At 40.8% G+C, this 18,338-nt stretch overlaps 1 protein-coding gene across 1 annotated transcript in view; it reads right to left on the reverse strand.

Moving 5' to 3' along the window:
* Positions 1–18,338, reverse strand: part of ATP8A2 (ATPase phospholipid transporting 8A2) — a 273,938-nt gene that overhangs the window by 227,632 nt on the left and 27,968 nt on the right. The window contains exons 13-22 of the mRNA XM_026049801.1: positions 17,547–17,635; positions 16,722–16,766; positions 15,316–15,391; positions 9,468–9,573; positions 8,100–8,182; positions 7,293–7,342; positions 5,615–5,684; positions 3,819–3,903; positions 2,402–2,541; positions 43–181 (exon numbers count right to left, since the gene is read on the reverse strand). Of these exons, the coding sequence (XP_025905586.1) occupies positions 43–181; positions 2,402–2,541; positions 3,819–3,903; positions 5,615–5,684; positions 7,293–7,342; positions 8,100–8,182; positions 9,468–9,573; positions 15,316–15,391; positions 16,722–16,766; positions 17,547–17,635 (883 nt within the window). The remainder of the gene's footprint in view (positions 1–42; positions 182–2,401; positions 2,542–3,818; positions 3,904–5,614; positions 5,685–7,292; positions 7,343–8,099; positions 8,183–9,467; positions 9,574–15,315; positions 15,392–16,721; positions 16,767–17,546; positions 17,636–18,338) is intronic.

Genomic DNA, 18,338 nt, shown 5'->3' on the forward strand with positions numbered 1-18,338 from the left:
TAGTGCTACATATCCAGTTCAAAGAAACTGAAAACCGGGTACCTATGTTGAGAGCTGTTTCCTGCTTGTCCCCTGTCAGAACCCATATCTTAATTTCTGCCTTCATTAGTGTTGCTATTGTTTCTGGAACACCTGCTTGCAGGCGGTCTTCAATGGCTGTAGCTCCAAGCAGCAGCAAGTCCTGGAAAGAAGAATAAAAGAGGGGATTGGTTGTTTTTAGATAAACCTCTGCTTGGAACAAACTCAAAAGGGGGATTAAAGGCAACATATTGCTAACGCAGCCTTTCGACAAGCAGTATACGGTACAGTAAATTTTTGGTGTGGCTATTCCACTTCCTGTATGTAAAATTCACATTTCAAGAGTTACAGAAAGGGACCAAGTGTTTCTGATCAGAAAGATGGCACAGTTTCAAGAGCAATTAATTGAAGTTATACAACTCCAGAGCTAGCCTATGGATGAACATATATATTATGTTCATTCACTAATCACCATAGCAACATGATGAGTGGTCACAGTTTATGTATTTCTTAAGCTCACAGAACAAAAGTCACCTGGCATCACATCATTTAAACTAATTTCCATCCCATAAAATGTATACACAGACTGGATACAATCACTCAAAGCAGAAATTATTGCAACTATTTATGGATATAATCACAACATCTATGTAATAGAAGTGGAATGAACATTAATCAATCCAAGTATCTCCAGTCTACATACAGATGTCTGCCAGAAAAKAATAAGAATGTCTCATACAACAATTTAATATTACAGAGTTAGACATTCTTATACAATTCTAGAGCATGTGATCGAAGACATTTGGCCACGTTACAGAAGAGAAAATCAGACAGACAAAAATACCTAAGAAATAAGCTTCCTCCAAAGATACCATCTAGTCAGCCAATTCTAACTTGAGGAGTAGCTTAATGATTCCTTAGGCAATGAAGGCTGCTCAGTTTAAGAGAAACTGATACAATTTAGGTTCAGTTACATGCAATATTTCAGGCCCTGTACAGAAAAAGTAACAAATTCTATGCTCTGTAAGGACAATAATTACTCAAAACAAACATGAAAACTGAAGGACAGGTTAGAATTAATGGCAGCCTACAAAGCTTGATGAATAACAGGCCTTGGCAAAGCCAACTTGGTCAGGAGATGTTCAGATGGTAAAGGAAAGAGAATAGACTTCTGTAATTCATTTGCTTTAGTACCCTGTTACCTCTGGATAAAACATTAGCCTCATCAATGCTAACAAATTTAGTAGGTAGCAGTCAACACTGCTTTTCAAATGCCAAATGATTGACCTTGCTTCTAGGAATAGTGAAATCCATTTTTCAAGATGATATTAAAATGGGAAAATTGGTACAAAGCTGGGAGCCAAAGATTATTCAAGCAGTGAGAAAAGGGCTTAAATTGAGACTCAACCCACGCTGAGCTGATAATTTTTCACTTCAGTGTAAACAAAGAGTGGGAAAGAGCAGTGTAGGAATCAGAAAGAAACTAAGCAAATCTCCAAAATCAAGGATTAGACAACCACATAACTGAGTGACCAGCATGAGTGACCAAAATGAAACCTTATATATGAGTTTGGCTCTTTAGCTTAAAGATTCTTTGGCCAGATCCCATCCTAGCCTCAACCTCCTCCTTCCTCCTGTCACAACTAATTGAAATAGGCAACCAACGGTGCTACAGAAGGTTAACAGTAGCAGCCCAAAGAAGTGTCCAAAGCTCAGAGAATGTTTAAAACAATCCACTAAACAAAATCAGAGTGAAGTTAGAGGAAGAGGGAGTGGAAAAAGCAAAAACGAGTGCAACTACTAGCACTTCAGAGAGCAAAAGAAACCTAAGAGCATCACAGAAAGATCAGCTCGTGGTGCTGAAATTGCAACATTCTTTATTACCTCTGATTTCTTTATTATCAACTGTCCCCTTGCAAAATTCTAAGCTCAACAACTTGCAGGAAAAGAGCAGCTTTTAATATTATTTCAGCGTATGAGACTATAGGCCTCAATGAGCACATCATTCCTTTTCAAAAACTGTTTCAGATACTACAGATAKGATCATTTTCTCTTCATATATTGGGCACAGGGGAGCATGGTAAAATATACTGATGATGTAAGGTATCTTCTATCAAATTACATCAAACTTATTCAAGACAGCAGGACAAAAAATGGATGGAAAGTAGTAATGACAGTTTTAAAGAAGTCTGTCTCAAAGACTTCAAAACTAAACCTGACCTGAGAAGTCGATGGACTGAACTTGCCCCTGAGTAGAAATGCCTTTCTCTCTATCACTCTCCAGTAAAATTAACACTTTATTGTACTGTATCCTGCCTGAATTCTATGGAAAATTATATGTAAAGGAATCAGCATCTGATACTTGGAAACATCTGTATCTTACCTTTTCAATGATCTCATAGCATTCCTCCAGCTTCTGGGTTCTGTCTTTCAAAATCGTACTGGCTTCATTGTAGACATTCAGCCACTCTCTGTAAGCATTTTCTGACAGATCTGCATAAGCAATGCACAGGGTCCTCAGCCCTGCAGAACAGAAGACAGCMACCTCACACAGTAAAATTACACCGAGTTTCAGCAAATCATCAACTCCCTAATGAATGCCAAGTTCTTAGGCCTCTCACTGCAGAAATCTAAAGCTTTTCAGGCACAAATAGCACTAGCCTTTGGATTCCAGGCAATCTCCCTGTACCCTTTAAAAATATTTGGGTTTTCATACATTCACAGGTAGAGTGATCACTTAGGTCACTATTGCTGCTACAAGTCAAGACAGAGCTTAATGGTCACAAACTTCTACCTCATTTTTAATGTAATCCAGCCATATTAGAGCAACAAGAGGGGCAACTTTAAGTTGTTCCATTAAAGTCTAGAAGAAAGTCTGGCCTTTTTGATTAAAAAAAAAAATCAAACTGCTACATAAGATTGAGACATTTATCTCTGAGCCAAATACACTACTCAACCCAATAATTCCTTTTGGAAAGACTTTTCTCTATCAGCATGTTGCACATAACTTGCATTAATAATTACATGTTACGCATGCACCAAAGAATACAGAAAAGGTCCCATGAAGCATCAAAAATATGTTATTAGACCACTGACAAAATTAACATATGTAAGTAATGATTTTTCTTCTGGCAGGAGACAACCAGAAAGGAATGTGTGTGCCATAAAAAAATACAAAGARTTAATTACTAGAAATCTGGGAGTTTGCAGCCACTCTCCTTTTTTTTAAGCTGCATAAAATAGTTTCAGGTTTAGGAAGAAAATAACCATAAAAGTTCATGTTTTCACTATAATGCCAAGTTCTAGGCTCTTTTAAGAGGGAACAAAACCAAGCAGTTCCTGTAAATGTGTATGTTGCATCAGTCATAAAGGTCTTAATTAAGGGTCCCTTTCAGATGATCTTCGAAGTCTGGGTTGCTTGTGTTTCTCAGCACGTTCAAATCGTCACCCTGTTTCATACAGCCAAGACCTTTGAGTCATCTGACTTTTAAACTGGTAAAAACACTACCAGTTCTGATGAAATGGAGATGTCCAGGCCCCTTCCCTTTAGCAGCCACATACTGAGCTTCATCCTGCTTCTTGMAAATTCAATTCCCCCACTGAAATTCAAAGAGAAGGAGAAGTAGGCCATGCATTTCCTCAGGCCTAAACTTATCCCAGAGTTGCTAATTTGCTGATCACACACCACTTCTGAAATAATCTTCATAGCCATCTTATTTGGCACCTCAAAGCTCCAACAATGCAGAAAATACTGCAAAGAACTTGATAACTCAACTCTTACCACACGCTGTCTCTCTTACCTTCAGTGGCGAAGTATTCAAGGTGGCACAGGGTTTGCTCCATATACTGGGAATCTTTTGAAAGCCTCTCAAAAATTACATTATCCTATTAAAACCAAATTCAATACAACAGAGTAAGTCTGCATATGAAGTTTCCATTTSTGCATCAACAAACTCTGGTGACTTAACCCAAGTGGACTGGCTAATACCATCACCCCACACTAAATGTCCAGGTAATGCCCTTGGCTGTAGCCACACTCATCTGAGTGCATCATGTGGGTTGTGCACCATGGCAGACTGACTCCAACTTTAAATAATGGAGAACAGAATTACTCTTCCCCGCTCCCTGCTTTCCATAAGGGGTCCCATTATTGAACAGAATGGGATGCGCCTCTTTATTAAACTGAATATGTATATTTTCAGAGAGTAAAAGCATGCGATCTTACTCATAGTTCATAGAAAAGGGCTGCTTCTTGCAATCCTTTCTACATAAGACTCCCTTCCATGCATGATAAGTAATAGAAGAAGAAGTGGAAGGAAGAAACATTAAACAGGTTCAACTACAGAATCGTCTTGGAAATCAGCTTCCTCCTGTCAACAACTGTTTTTTTATCACTAAAGYAAATGACAATAGAAATAGAAATCACAGCAGTAAGGAAAATGCAGCAGCATCACCTATATACCCAGAGCTCCTGGAATTTCTTCTGTGGCTTTCAGAACGAGTTGCTGCATATATGAAAAATAAGAATATCTGCTTTTTCTTGAAGAGGTACTGGTGAGCAGGTTGAGCACACAGGCCTACCTCTGTCACCGAATAGAGGCACAGCACACAGCTCATTTATAATCAAAGCATCAGGACGGAAGGCAACTCYATGAAAGAGCTCATGCAGAAGGGGCAATTTACTTAAAAGTTTAGCTGAGGGTCAGATGTAGCAGAACATAAGTGACAGYCCCTCTGTTACAGGTCTGATCCTGCGCACACTGAAGACAGGATGAATTTTTTTGACCACAACCTCTCCTGTTTTTCCTCTCCTTCCAGTGGGACACTGAGATCTGTGTGGACAGGCACAAGGGCAGTGACTGCAGTCCACAGGGTCAGCTGYGAGGTCCTGCTGGAGCCACGACTTTGCAGTGCTGCACAGTGACCACGGACCTGACTCCATCCCCTGCCCTCAGCACATCTTTACCAAATCAGTGCAGCTAAATGGAAACAGAGCAGTGCACCCAGGCCTATCTGTCAGGCCCAAGTCAAGTAAACCAGATCCCTACAGAAGTCAGAAACAGTTTCCCCAGTTGTAAAATGCAATCTCCATAATTTTCCGTTGAAATTAGAGCCACTCGCTGGCTGTGGCCAACACCAGTTTTACAGGCTTCGCATTTGTGTAAGTTATTGCTCTCGTCAGCGAAGACAGAAGCCCAACATGGTGCAAGCCACGCTGACAAATCACAGCAGGTGCAGGGACGTGGGAGAGCCAAAGGCTGCAGAGCAGGTTTTGGCATCCCAGGTTCAGGCCAGAGCATTTAGTCTAGCTCCTGAACTGCTGCTGCACAGCTGGGTGAAATCCTGCCTCTGCTGAGGTGAAGGGCACGAGGCACATTAGTTTCAGGATTTCGGCTGGGTGGTGAAAAGGCAGGAGCAGCCCTTCTGCCTGCAAAAATAGTCAGTCACAGGAGGAATTACGGATCTCCTAAATCTTCTGAACAGAGAGCCAACAGGTATTTGGAATAAGAAATGAAATGCCAGCATCTTAAAGCCATGGCTGTTGAAACAATAACTGGTATTGTTAAATCTCCATCAAAGTAGCTTTATTACTTACAGCCCCTTTGCAGTAGAGACGTAGTTGTCCTGCTGGAGTTCGAACAATTACTGACATTCGCTTTCTGTTACTGTAGGAAGAGAAATAGCTGGTTTTGTCTCTAGTTGTATCGATCAAGAGTAAGTCCTGTTCTAGTCAGTGATTTTTCTCTGATGTGCTCAGCACAGCTGAGATCCAGTGAGATTAAACAGTAGTAACTTAAGATCTGGATGGCTAAAAGAAATATTAAATTGTCTGTTTCTTGCTCCAGCCCTGTGGTTCCTGTGGTTATGTGGTCATCCCGATCCGATCTGAGTCTGTTCAAGTTCACAGAGAGGGTTCACAYAGACTTGCACCCAAATACATATAAAAATTTGGATAAAGACAAGGCTGTTCAAATATCCCTTTGAAAGGAAAGAAGAGGAATCTTGTTTACTCTCAGCTTTTTATTATATGAAGGAAACTGAGGAACGTTGAGGCTAGAACTGGAAGTCCTTTGGTTGAATGTGTATTAGGTGGAGGCTTAATATGGACACAGCGRTAATGGTTTAACTTTCTAACTTGAAGGAATTGAGAGCGTGCAGAAATATGTCATAAAGACGAGTCACGGATTGCTGGGTATTTAACCTCAAGGAGACCTATGCAAAACTCCCATGAAGAGATGCCAGTGTAAACACCGAGGGACAGTTTTGAAGACGCTAGAATTTATTTTAGAAATAAAAATCCCCTGCTCTGGCATAAACTCTTGGTACTAACCCACACAGGAAAGGACCACAAATCCAGGCTACATCTTGTCAGATGCCCTTGGTGCTTCTCCTAGCATGAACCTAATGGACTATTCTTCTCATACTATCTGCATAAGTAGACAACTCTCCCCTTCCTGCTAGAAGCCCAGCAGCTGAAATATTGTCAGACTTTTCTAGCATGCAGTAAACTTTGGATTTTTCTTATCATACAGGAACACAAATGCAAAGACCACCCTCCTAAATGGCAGTGAATGTTTGCTCACACAACTTCAACTCTGCCTTTTTGAATGTCTTGTACAAAGCAGCTCCCAGCTTTTCTACAAGCTCTTTCCATTGATCTAATCAGACATACAGTTAGGATGATTCAGAACAACGGAAAGTCAGCAGCCAAGCTTATAAAATTGTATTTACTGAGAAAGAGAAATGGCCATGATTGCCAAAGGTTCAGGGGTCCAATTTGCCTCACAAAGCTTCTCACTACATAGACATAAGCAGTCTGGCTCCTTTGAAGTATTTAGAAGGCTGGATGCTTCTTAGAACAGGGCACCAAGCAACCCTGCTACCTGCACCAAATGTCCCACCTACCCAAATAAGAGTAGGTTACAAGAGTGCTAGAAAAACTACAGACTCCAAGTGTGCTCTCGAAGCAGACAGGTGCCACCTCCTCTACTGGTACATTAGGAAATAAGTGAGGCACAGAATGACTCTTCCAGGGCAGGAAGGTCACACTAAAGCTACAGAGCCAGAATGGCAAAGATCTCCAGGCTCATACCTTAAGAGCTACCTGACCCCCCGCTGTAAGAGGTTCTGTTTTAACCTCACACTGGGACCATGAGAGAGGCAGGGCAAAAGTAAAGTGCAGCTTTTCTGCTGCATTAGCTGAATCTTTCTATTCCTAACATGGGTTTATTAAAAAATTCTCTTATTATCCTGCACTGAGCATACAAACTTACCTGGAAAATTCCAGCACATTAAGAATTTCAAAAGTTTCTTCTTTTCCCAGCTATGAAAGAAAACAAATATATACTTAAGTCTTTATTGCAAGATATTCTTCTATGTGTAAGCATGCAGCATTTTCATTTCCAAAGCCCACTGCAAACAGTAAAATGTGGTAATAGCTCCCTCTCCTGGGCCAGGGGAGGTAGAGCCCTATTTAACAGAGCTGCTCTAAGCTTGTTTGAATGTCTAAGGTTGTGGCATTTTCTCTCTATTTACTCTTCTGTGGATCTGCAGTCACCATTTCAAGAAAATTAACTTTTACACTAGAAGGATAAGCATGCTCTGAACATGAASGTATTTGCTTACTTTTTCAAGGTTATCACACACATCTACTTAACAAGCTTTCTGCATCTTATACAGGAGATTTTACTGAGAGGGACAACTCTCCAACGTTGAATTGCAAGAATTCAAGCATTTAGAATAATAACGGCTAAATACAGGGTTACAGAAGACCTCCCAGACCCATGCATTTCTTCCAAGGAAAATGTGTTTGCCCAGCCTGCCCAAATAAAGGCAGAAAAAAACTCTTTAGGCACAACTTTTCCCTTGTGGGCTTGCAAGTTCTTATGATCCATTCCACACAGGAGGAAGACAGGGAAGGAATGTGTATCTAAAACAGCCTGAGTCAGCTCTTGCAAATTCTGCAAAAGCCCTCAGCATGCAGCCTCCTGAGGTCCCTGCCATGGGACATGCCAGGAGAACCAGACAGGACACTGCCCCCGTGCASTTGGCAGCAGCCGCCACATCCATCCCGTACTCACCGCGTCGATAATAACTGAATGTGGAGTCCTGGCTGTGAAGACATAACCAAGCCTTTTGGCTCCTTTCACTAATGCTCCTTCATCTGCCRGTACAAGAAAAGGTTGAATTTAACGTGGCATGCGGAGGGAGAGGCAGGCAAAGCTGGTACTGACACACACCACGTGGCCCATGCGCAGCCGCCCCCRTCCCCATGCAGCTGAGCTCCCACATCTGGAGCAGATAGTGGATGGCTGAGTAGTTCCCTTATGTGATTTTCATTTATATTTATATGATTTGCATTTATATTTTCATTCCTACAAAGGCCGTATACGTTCCAGGACACACACTTGGCACCCAATCTACATAAAACGTCCTGTAACTACTGAAGCATTAAGCTCCATTGTTGWGGAAGAACCATATTTATTTCTTTATAAAAGAAAATGAAAGACTGAAGATCTCAGTCTTTCTTCAATCAGTTCTGAAGATGACTAAGATCAAAGCAATGTTACTCTGTATTTTTTCAATATACCTGTCATCCAGTTTCTGCCATAAAAACACTAAGTCCTTCTCAAAGAAATTCAGCACGGTCTCCTGGAAACTGAACTGGGGAGCACCACTAAAGGCTTAAATAATTGAGCTGGAAGCAGAGRCAGCACCTGTAGTAGCACCAAACAAATTTAGTGCCCAGCCCCAGTGASCGCCGTTTCTCTGCTTTGGCACTGTGACCCGGGGGATCTTCATCCCACCCCTCAGCCTTTCATTAGGATGTAAATAGCAAATGATGCTGCTTCATCACCAAATACATCCCRATAACAATTACAGAAACCTCCTCACTAGTCGAGGCAATTTGAGGGGGAGCAGGGCCCTACTGCTCTGCATTTTGAGCCTGCCTCCCCTTTCAGTGCCTCTGCAGTCCTTCCTAGCAGTGCCTCACATTGACATTTTGTATCTGCACAAAGCCACCTGGTGCTAAATCAWGAGGAGACCAAAGCAAAGCCCAAAGAATTTGCATCCAGACCAAGTAGAGCCAACAAMTGCATATGCAGAGACAAGCCAGTACTTCCATATATCAGCTTTATATCAGGGAGTCAAGGCACAGAAAGCCTTAATTTTGTGTGCACCCCTGCAGAAAGAGGTAGAAACCTAGAGCAGAAACCTCCTGAGAATAGAAGGGATCACGAGTCCAGCTTAGCTCTACAYAAACATCAGACACATCAGCAGTTTTGCAGGAAACGTGCATCAACACTAAAAGATGCCAGATTTACGACTAGCAATTAAATCCAAACACAATTTGCTTCTAAAAATAATAGTCTTTCCAAAAGATTTTTTTCCCATCCAATTCTACTCCCTTGCTCCTTAACTCTCAGAGAAGGAATTAAAAAACCAACCTGGAGAGGAGGCCTGGTAGATGATTTTATTTCCTTGTCTCTCAGGAACAACAGTGTGGCACACTGCCAGCAGGGTGAGGAACTCCTGTATGTGCACAGCTGTGGGCTACAAGGACAGCAAGTCAGGTTTAACTTGGCACATGCAGTCCAAGACTATTTGCAGAGAGCTCTCAGGTCTGCAGATATGAAACAAAACTATTCYCTGATTCTAGCTAACAGCCTCATTTTTTGTCCCAAAACATCAGTACAGCAGAGTTGAGGGACAGCATGAATGAAATAAAAAAATAAAGTTAAAAACTTAAATTAAGGGATGAAGACCTGACAAGACAAAATGCCTTTTCCCCCCCACCRCCCTAAATACAAAGTATTTGTTCTGTAGTGCCCCAAGCTTCATATAGGCAAGGATGCCTGTCACAAGGGGATGAACAAGCAACATGAAATATTCTTGTGGTAGCTTCTATTACAGCTTTCAGTGAATGGAAAATAACCACACCAGAATCAAACTCATTGCAATTGCACCCCGAGCAAAGAATTTCCAAAGCAGACGGCAGCTGAATAACCAGCAGAAGGCAACATCATCTGCTCCTACAAGGTAACACATCAAGGGGAGGTTTGGTCACTGCTCGCTACCTGTTCAGCACCCTGAGAACACATACACAGGGGACACACAGTCCATAAAGACTGCAGAGTCTTTCAGCACAACGGGACGGCTCTTGAGACACCAGCTCTACAACCCAGCAAGGACTTCCTGGCACTTGGTCTCAAAGCTCTGACCAAGAAGCTCCAGCAGTTGTAGCTATGGGTACACGAGGAAGGTCCCCAACCCCTTCTGTCCTCCACAGCTTCCTCTTTAGCCCAAGGTGTCAGTACCCAACCACTCAGCCCAGGTGCAACCTGACCTAACTTCATCCACAGCTCAGACAGACATAACACACTTGGCTGTAACAGCGTGGTCCTCTTCTCCCACTGCTCCATCCACAGCCACTGCAGTCGCTGGCATCTAGATGTAGAGTCATTTCAACTGCTTGCACAGTGACTGGGACAGATAYGAGCTTGGCAGTGTTAAATTTACAGAAAACCTTTTAGGTTGTTCTTTATAGTTGGGCTTGCAGACTTTGATAATTGTGACTTTAGTAAATACCACCCCCTTTCCAAACTTTACATTGTTCTAGCATGTTTTATACATACTCTGTCTTAACAGAGCCACTAAAAAGTCAAGAGCATTGCAAAGTTCTGCATGTGCACCACAAGATCTGGCCAAAACCATGCTACTGTAGTWTTAAAAATATGATGAGAAAAGGCCAGTCTTATAAAATAAGATTCTTATAAAAAAAGGATTCAAGAGTTTTGTTAATTAATTAAAAGATGTTTCTACACAGTTTATTCAGCTTACGGCAGAAWGCTTGCACAACAGACAAGAGGCTAAAACATTCCAACCAATTTCAAGTGGAAGTTACGTGTCATCAAAAATTCTCTAATTGAGAATTTTCTATTCCAGAAATTTTCCTATGAACATATACAGTAAAAATATGTAAGATGGTTTATAAATTAATTACTGAGATATTGAAGACTCCTGCACTTAGAGGTGCACCAATTCACAACTGGTTCTCAGACTTCTAGTACTTCTCCCCTCACCTCAAGCTATGTTATAAAATTAAAAGCCAAGCTTATGTTTTATTCCCATGTTTTATTTTAGGGAACAGGGGGAAAATGGTTGTTTGTTTTGGGGGGCAGTTGTTTTTTGATATGATATGCATAGCCTACATATTTCTGTGATGGAAATATGCACTGGCAATTACTAGGTTCAATTAGCAGAAAGCAAACTACTATGAAAACTATGAAACAATATTAGCTAACATTAATTAAAGGGAGCAGTAAGCACACCAGAGAACAAAAACAGAAGACTATAGATTCAATGCCTGTATTCARTGCCTGGTTTACTTCACGTACTGCCTTTTTGTTATGAATATTTTCAAAAGGTAGCTTGTTTTACACATGACATTTATCTTTGCACACTGGAACTTAAACTGCATGAGCACACCCCACTGTCAACTTTTGACAGGCTCTTTTCAAGAAAACAAATAAATGATATAGAATCAAAAAGAAGCACAAGAAGTGTTAAGGCAACAGCAAGTTGTTGGCCACAAGGTTGTATTCTGCTGCCATGCTATTCCCCATGAAGGCAGCACATCCCACGAAAGCTGAACCTCTCTCTCTGCAAACACACAGGCCTGACACCTTCTTACTCCAGCACCCACTGCTGCAGACCTAGCTGGCTTTATCAGAAGGGCCAGGTGAGATACTTGCTTTCTACGCATGTGAAAGTGGAAATAATCCACCTCCAATAACGACACGGGTTTTAATTCTTCCTATAAACATATTTCTGCTTTCAAGCCAATTACATGATTTGCTGCTGTCTTGGTATTTTCACAGCTTACAGTAGATTGGCAGATCTGGATGTGGCAACCTTCCAATTCTGCAACAGATGACCAGAGACTTCTCATGTCAGCTCCTCCACACAGCTGACATTTGTCTCCTAGCTATATTTTTCCAACACCAACACAGTATTTATTGCACTGGCAGGAATTGGGACAAAGTGTTCAAATTCCCACAAACCACTTGCTGAACTCGTCTTGTACAACAGCCTCACCAGCTCAAATCTACAAACACRGGGCAGCAGAGGGTCTCAGGACTTCTGGGAACATTCCCTGAATTGTTGACTACCAAACACTATCTACAAGGAATGTAGAGTTGCCTTATCTAGAAGGCACAACACTATTACCTATCAAGCAGGGTACAGACCACTGGTCAGGAAGCTGGATTTGATTTTTTCATCCCTCCCTATAAACTCTTCTCCATTTAGAAAGAAGGGGAAAAAACACTGATAGAATTCCATGTCTTCTCGGAGCAAGCTGCAGGAAAAGCCTAAGAGTTCTCCATCCATCATATCAGTACCAGATCCACACCTCCATTCACAATTCAGACCAACTAAACTGACTAGCTGTTTCCAGGCCATTTGTTCAGAAATTTATGGCATGTCTACCAAACTTGCCACTTTGCACATAGTCCTGTCACGAACTGCTAGTAAAATAGTTGTCCATTTTATTACCAGTAGGGATTATGACTCACTACCCTAAAAATATTTTAAATGAACGTAAGAGTAGGATGTTCACATTTTATCTGCAGAGCAACCAGTATGAGAATCCATCCATGTTGGACATCTCAAGCAGGGAAGCTGGTGAGACTGGAAGATGTTGTAAAGATCTAAATGAACAATCCCACTCAGGGAAAGGCACAGGGTTGTCCATGTCCGGCCATCTGCTAACCCATCATCTCACTGCATCAGTCTGTGTGTCCTTGGCTATGCCACGTGCCTTGATTTTGCCCAGGTGGTAACTGGGGCCACAGAAGGGAGGCCAGGCAGAGACTGGAGTTAGAGGCATTAAGGGGAGAATCTAAAGAGGTAAAGCAGAGGCAGGAAGAAATCCAGGCTTGTTAGTTCTTTTGCTCCTTGATCTGCTTCCCTCTGTTCATATTATCACATGCACAGCCAGAATTAAAAAAAAAGCCAACTGAGTTTATTCATGGTGCATGTGCAACTCGAAAGCACCAAGATAAAGACCATTTAGCACATTTAGCAACATACTTTCAAATTTCTGAAAAGAAAAAGCTGATCTTTCCTCATTCTTCATAATAACACTTTAAGGCATTTTCTCTATGGAAACAAGTTTGCTTTATATCTATGGCCCAACTGCAAGATTCATCCAGGTKGAGCAGCTACATAAACCAGGACAGTCAAATACGCTTAGGCACTGATGTTAAACCCCCAGAAAAGTCTGGAGAAACTTAGACACATTTTAAAGACCAATTACATTTCCTTAGTCTACTTTATATAACATAGTAATTCTTTGGACATAAGTCAAGAATAAACTTGGCCATCACTCAATCCTTACATAGCCCAGAGGGTCTACAAAATTCAGAGGTGATATGGGATGCTCAAAAGCTTCTTAGCAGATAGAAGATAATYCCATGAGGAGAAGAGCAGTATTTTTTTTTCAGCCTGAAAATAAAGTTACTTGGCTGTGAGACCGCTTTAAACTGACACTTGCCACTGAACTGAAGAGCCCTTCAAGACCAGGGATCACAACTGCAAGCAGCCTACATTTAGGTAGTGTCTAAAAGGTATCCCATTGAAGCTCCAGCTTCCCATTGAAGCTCCAGCTGGAAAAGGATCAAATATTTAAAACAAATTTATTACCCAACAAAGCACAGCAGCATCTGAATGCCCAGGGCAGCCCGTGCTATTAGACTTCAGTTTCATCACCTCGTTTTCCTAAATGGATGGGGATTGTAAGACACCTGCAAATGGCATTTGCTGATACCAGCTAGTGATGAAAACCACGACACTGAARAGATGTAGGTGGAAGCAGTTTATGCACCTTAACAGCTGACATTGCACATAGCTCATGCGCTAGAAACAAGTGATCCCTTCCTCTCCCACTCGTCTGTACCCAGCCTCACTCTCATCCCTTGGGCAGCAAGCCCTGCTTACCCAAAGTGCAGACTGTTACACGTAGCCCTGGCACTCCACACGCCTTGTGCTAAATCACCACTTGTCACTGGGTTGCATCCATCTGTCCAGGGCAGGCAGGCTCCCAAAGGAGGAGCCTTCCTCAGTGAGGAGCTTCCCCACTGCCTAYGTGGTGACTCAGCTCACACTGTGGGCTCAGCCTCTGGAATTGCACCGGGTGGTAGCATTTATCTGCTCTCTGACAGCCAAAGGAAGCAAAATTTCTACCTGAGCCATATTTAGAATGAGTAATACGTAATCTTGGAAAGCTGCCCCAATCCTCTCTTTGCCTGCTACGACAGCACATTCTCTATCCATCTCCCARGGCAGAAGGGCTACACAGACAGGAGCAGACAGTACAAGATACCCCAACATTAAAGATCCTTCGGAAAAGTAGAATAGCAACTCCATCTACACACAGCCCACTCAGTATCTTTCTTTTCTGCAAGTCTACTAAAGTGCCCTAAATAAAAATAAAAATAAAAATAAAAATAAAAATAAAAATAAAAATAAAAATAAAAATAAAAAAAATAAAAATAAAAATAAAAATAAAAATAAAAATAAAAATAAAAATAAAAATAAAAATAAAAATAAAAATAAAAATAAAAATAAATAAAACCATCATTTTCATAAGTGAACTAAATTCACAGTGTCCAGTCATAACATTCATAGGTGCACAGTTCCTGAATAAGCAGTGAACTGACATCTCCCACAGACTAGGTCCCTTTAGGACCCCCCTTAAGACCTAAAATCAGCAGTCACTGAAATCTCTACGTAAGTTTAGGCATGTGATTAAGACTCCTATTTCCTATGATCTATGGACAGTAATTTTCACTGTTTGCAGTACTGAAAGCAGGACAAAGAAAGCAGCTTGCAGTGTTCTGGATTCCTGATAAAACCAGCATTTTAACAGTATGGGTGTTAAGACTACTCTTTAAAGAAACTGTACCGAACCAGGCAGCTTTTCTATCAGTGGCTTAGAGCTTCCAACATCTATTGCCACAAGACACCATCTTTCACATGGACTTGTGTATATCAAGCTATTTTAGAGCTATGTGGTACCCACAAAAATGCCATTGTTAATTCAAGAGTGAGACAAGCAAGCAGGAAGGTTGGCAGGGACTACTGCACTTCCTTTTCTCTCAGAGCTTGTATCTGTTGTATAATTTCCTCCTAGGACAGACTTGATAACACCAGTAGACTTGTTTACCATTCTACTTCAGGGAGGCCTAGAATAGGCTGCTTAGAAGGCATATGATATTCTAAAAGTAGACTTACATGGTCATTTTCAATGTTTTGCAGCAGTCTTGGGTCATCAAATTCACATGATTCACTGGTGGAAGGAGGTAGCTGGCTGCAGAGCAAGAAATAAACCTTTTTTCAAACATCAGTGGCAACATTTCCATTTTTATCAGTTCATTTACCTTGTTGAGAAGTAGAAAGAAGTTAAAATAAAACTACACTGTTCTTGAAAACATATGCCATTCAGCATTTTGTGCATCAAGTTCTKCAGAACACCAACAAGAAACTCAAAGTGATCATGCTTGAAGGTGAAGGTTGAGAAGCTTTAAGTGTCCACCCACCWCCTAGGACAGATTTAGTAGAAGCTACTTTAGACTGCACTCCAAACACATTCATTTCAAGGTGACTTGCCCTGGTCAAAGGCGAAAACCCCTTCGTTCCTGCTCTCTCAYCAGAGTGGGTTCTGCACTAAATTGAACCCTGGAGAAATCATACTACTTTTCAGGTAATCCTGGAAAAACTCCTCCACAAAAGTGATTAGAAAGGATGCAAGAAGAGAAAAGATGGCAATGACAGAAGCAGAAACATGGAAAAAAAAAAAAAAAAACACAGGTGCATCCACTGAAATTCTACCTCTGTAGAAGCTGCAACAGGTTATAAGGGAATATCTAAGCTAAGAGGTGACCATGAATATTAACAGGCTTAGCAAAAGCAGCTTATTTCAGCAGGAAGCGACTTCCCAACAGCATTCAGTGTCTGACAGTTYCTCGTGTTGGAACTCACCCCTTTCCTGTACTTGCCATTGAAAGATACTTTAGCCCTCTTGYTTTTCCCCTCTTCCTATCAATAAGAAGATGCTACAGTGACACCTCCCCCAAAATTCTTCCTTCTAGGTTTTCACTCCCTTCTGTAGAACAAGTCAGACCCCACTTGCTCCATTCACTTAGTCTCTGAACAAACAGTGGTTCTTTTGACATAAAAGACACCTCCATATCCAGCTCTTCTCCAGTTTTCACATATTAAAACACAGCATTTTACTAAGAAAAACACTTTCCATTTCTTATCAGGCTTGAACTTAGCGACTGCAAAGTGTAACATCCAATTTCTAGCTACCTAAGTGTACCATAAGGCAGGTTACCCTCTGCTTGCAGGGTGGCTGTCTGCAATTGCAAAGAAGCACTGGCAGGCATCCAAACTGGCCCAGCCCCAGCGTGTTCTCCACCCCTTACCTCTTTTCTGCCCTTCCTCCAGGTAAAAGAGAAGTTGCATCATCACCGACGAGCTCTACAAACCAGCCACCCACCAGTTCTTCCATCAGGAGCCTACTCTTAAATAACATTATTCCCTCGGGCTTGTTTCAGTCCCAAATTTGAGAATGRCCTGTTTATTGAAATTGTCCCCACTCTGTGATACAGAATAAAAACCTCTTCGCATATATTTACCTGAAGTCTTCTGATGAACGCTCTGTTTCCAACTCTGGAAAGTGACTAAGGGGTAGGAAGAGAAAAAAAAACCACATTTCTTGAAAGCTAGAAAATAGGTAGAAGGCTCAGTGACTCATCATATATATAAACATATGCTGGAACCACGGAGTTAGCTGAACCAAGTTTTCTGCCTTTCAAAACACCTAATTAAAAATATCATGCAACTCAAAGGCCAGCTCGTCAAAGCAAAGTCAAAAAGCAAAGTCAAAAGCACTGTTCAAGACTGAAAAGGCCAACTGATATGAAACTAAAAGGGAGCCTTTCTGACAAAAATAAACAAAATAGTAAGYGATGTCCCTTCTGTATGGCCAGGAACTCTTCACTGCTTACAGCTATGAATAGAGTTGATGTTTGTGGTGAAATCCTCATTTATTTGAAGAAGTCACAAAATGGAATTCACTGTCCTTAGGTTGGATGTGCTTCCTTCTGAAGCAGAACAGAAGTTGCTCAGCACTTACTTAACACTTCTGGTTTATATTAAGCCATGACTGGCACATTAAGCAGCAGATCAGGTCAATCCTCCTTTCATTTCAAGTACTTCCCATGTTTACATTTGGTAATTTGTGTTGCAAGACATTAAAATGAAAACTGAGCTGTGATCACAAAATATAGTAATACACAAATAATCAAAGAACAGAATATTCTAATCCTGTTCTGATAAAGAACAATGTACCATTGTTCTTATTAAGCTGCAGAGCTTAATATTAAGTATTAATAGTATTAAGCTACCTTAGTATTAAGCTACTTCTCATTAAGCCACAGAGCTTCTAAAGCTATACTTACCCATAAGTCACTCCAGCAATACTACATTTCTTAAAGGTCATAATATTGCATGTTAAAGTACCTGTTTTATCAGAAAACAAGTATTTTACCTGTAAAGAAGAAAAAAAAAAAAAGAAATGATCAGCCTTCAACTTGCAAAGTAACAAAATTCAAGCAAGTAGAGAACAGATTAAGTACAGAAAAAAAAAAAAAGAAAAAACCATCCACAAACTGAGAAAACTTCAGTGTAGGAGCAGAAAAATGTTTAAAAACACATCTGTGACCAAGAAATTAAATTAATAAATCAAAAACTTAGTCTAGTTATTTGGTGTAAACAGGAAGAAGTTTCTGAAAAAATACTGTGCGGGCCAGCAAGATCTATTACACCACATAATATGACAGTATTTGTGTGTCTGAAGTAAACTATGATTTAATGACTGATGCTTTCATATCCAAACAAAGTATGAATCAGAGCTTCTTAATAATGTTAAGGAAAAGACTGATCTGAATAAGCAGGAAGAATACTGAAAAATCAAGCTGCAGAGTAGCACAAGTCAATACATATTTTGCATATATACAAATTTCCTCCCTGACTAAAAGCATAGCAAATATGAGGTTTGTGTGGTTAAGTTACATACTTCTGATTAAACTCAAGAGGAGAAAAAAAAAGAGGAATTGGTTATCTTAATTTGAATGGAAAACAGAAATGCTTGATGGGACACAACCCAATTAGGAACAAAACTGCAGATTTTTTTGACTTGCACTTCTTGACATGTTCTTGGTACGGTGAACCAAGAACATGGGCTGTTGGGC

Source organism: Nothoprocta perdicaria, unplaced genomic scaffold (assembly GCF_003342845.1).
Source record: "Nothoprocta perdicaria isolate Ctin4 unplaced genomic scaffold, notPer1 scaffold_62, whole genome shotgun sequence".
Classification (NCBI taxonomy): domain Eukaryota; kingdom Metazoa; phylum Chordata; class Aves; order Tinamiformes; family Tinamidae; genus Nothoprocta; species Nothoprocta perdicaria.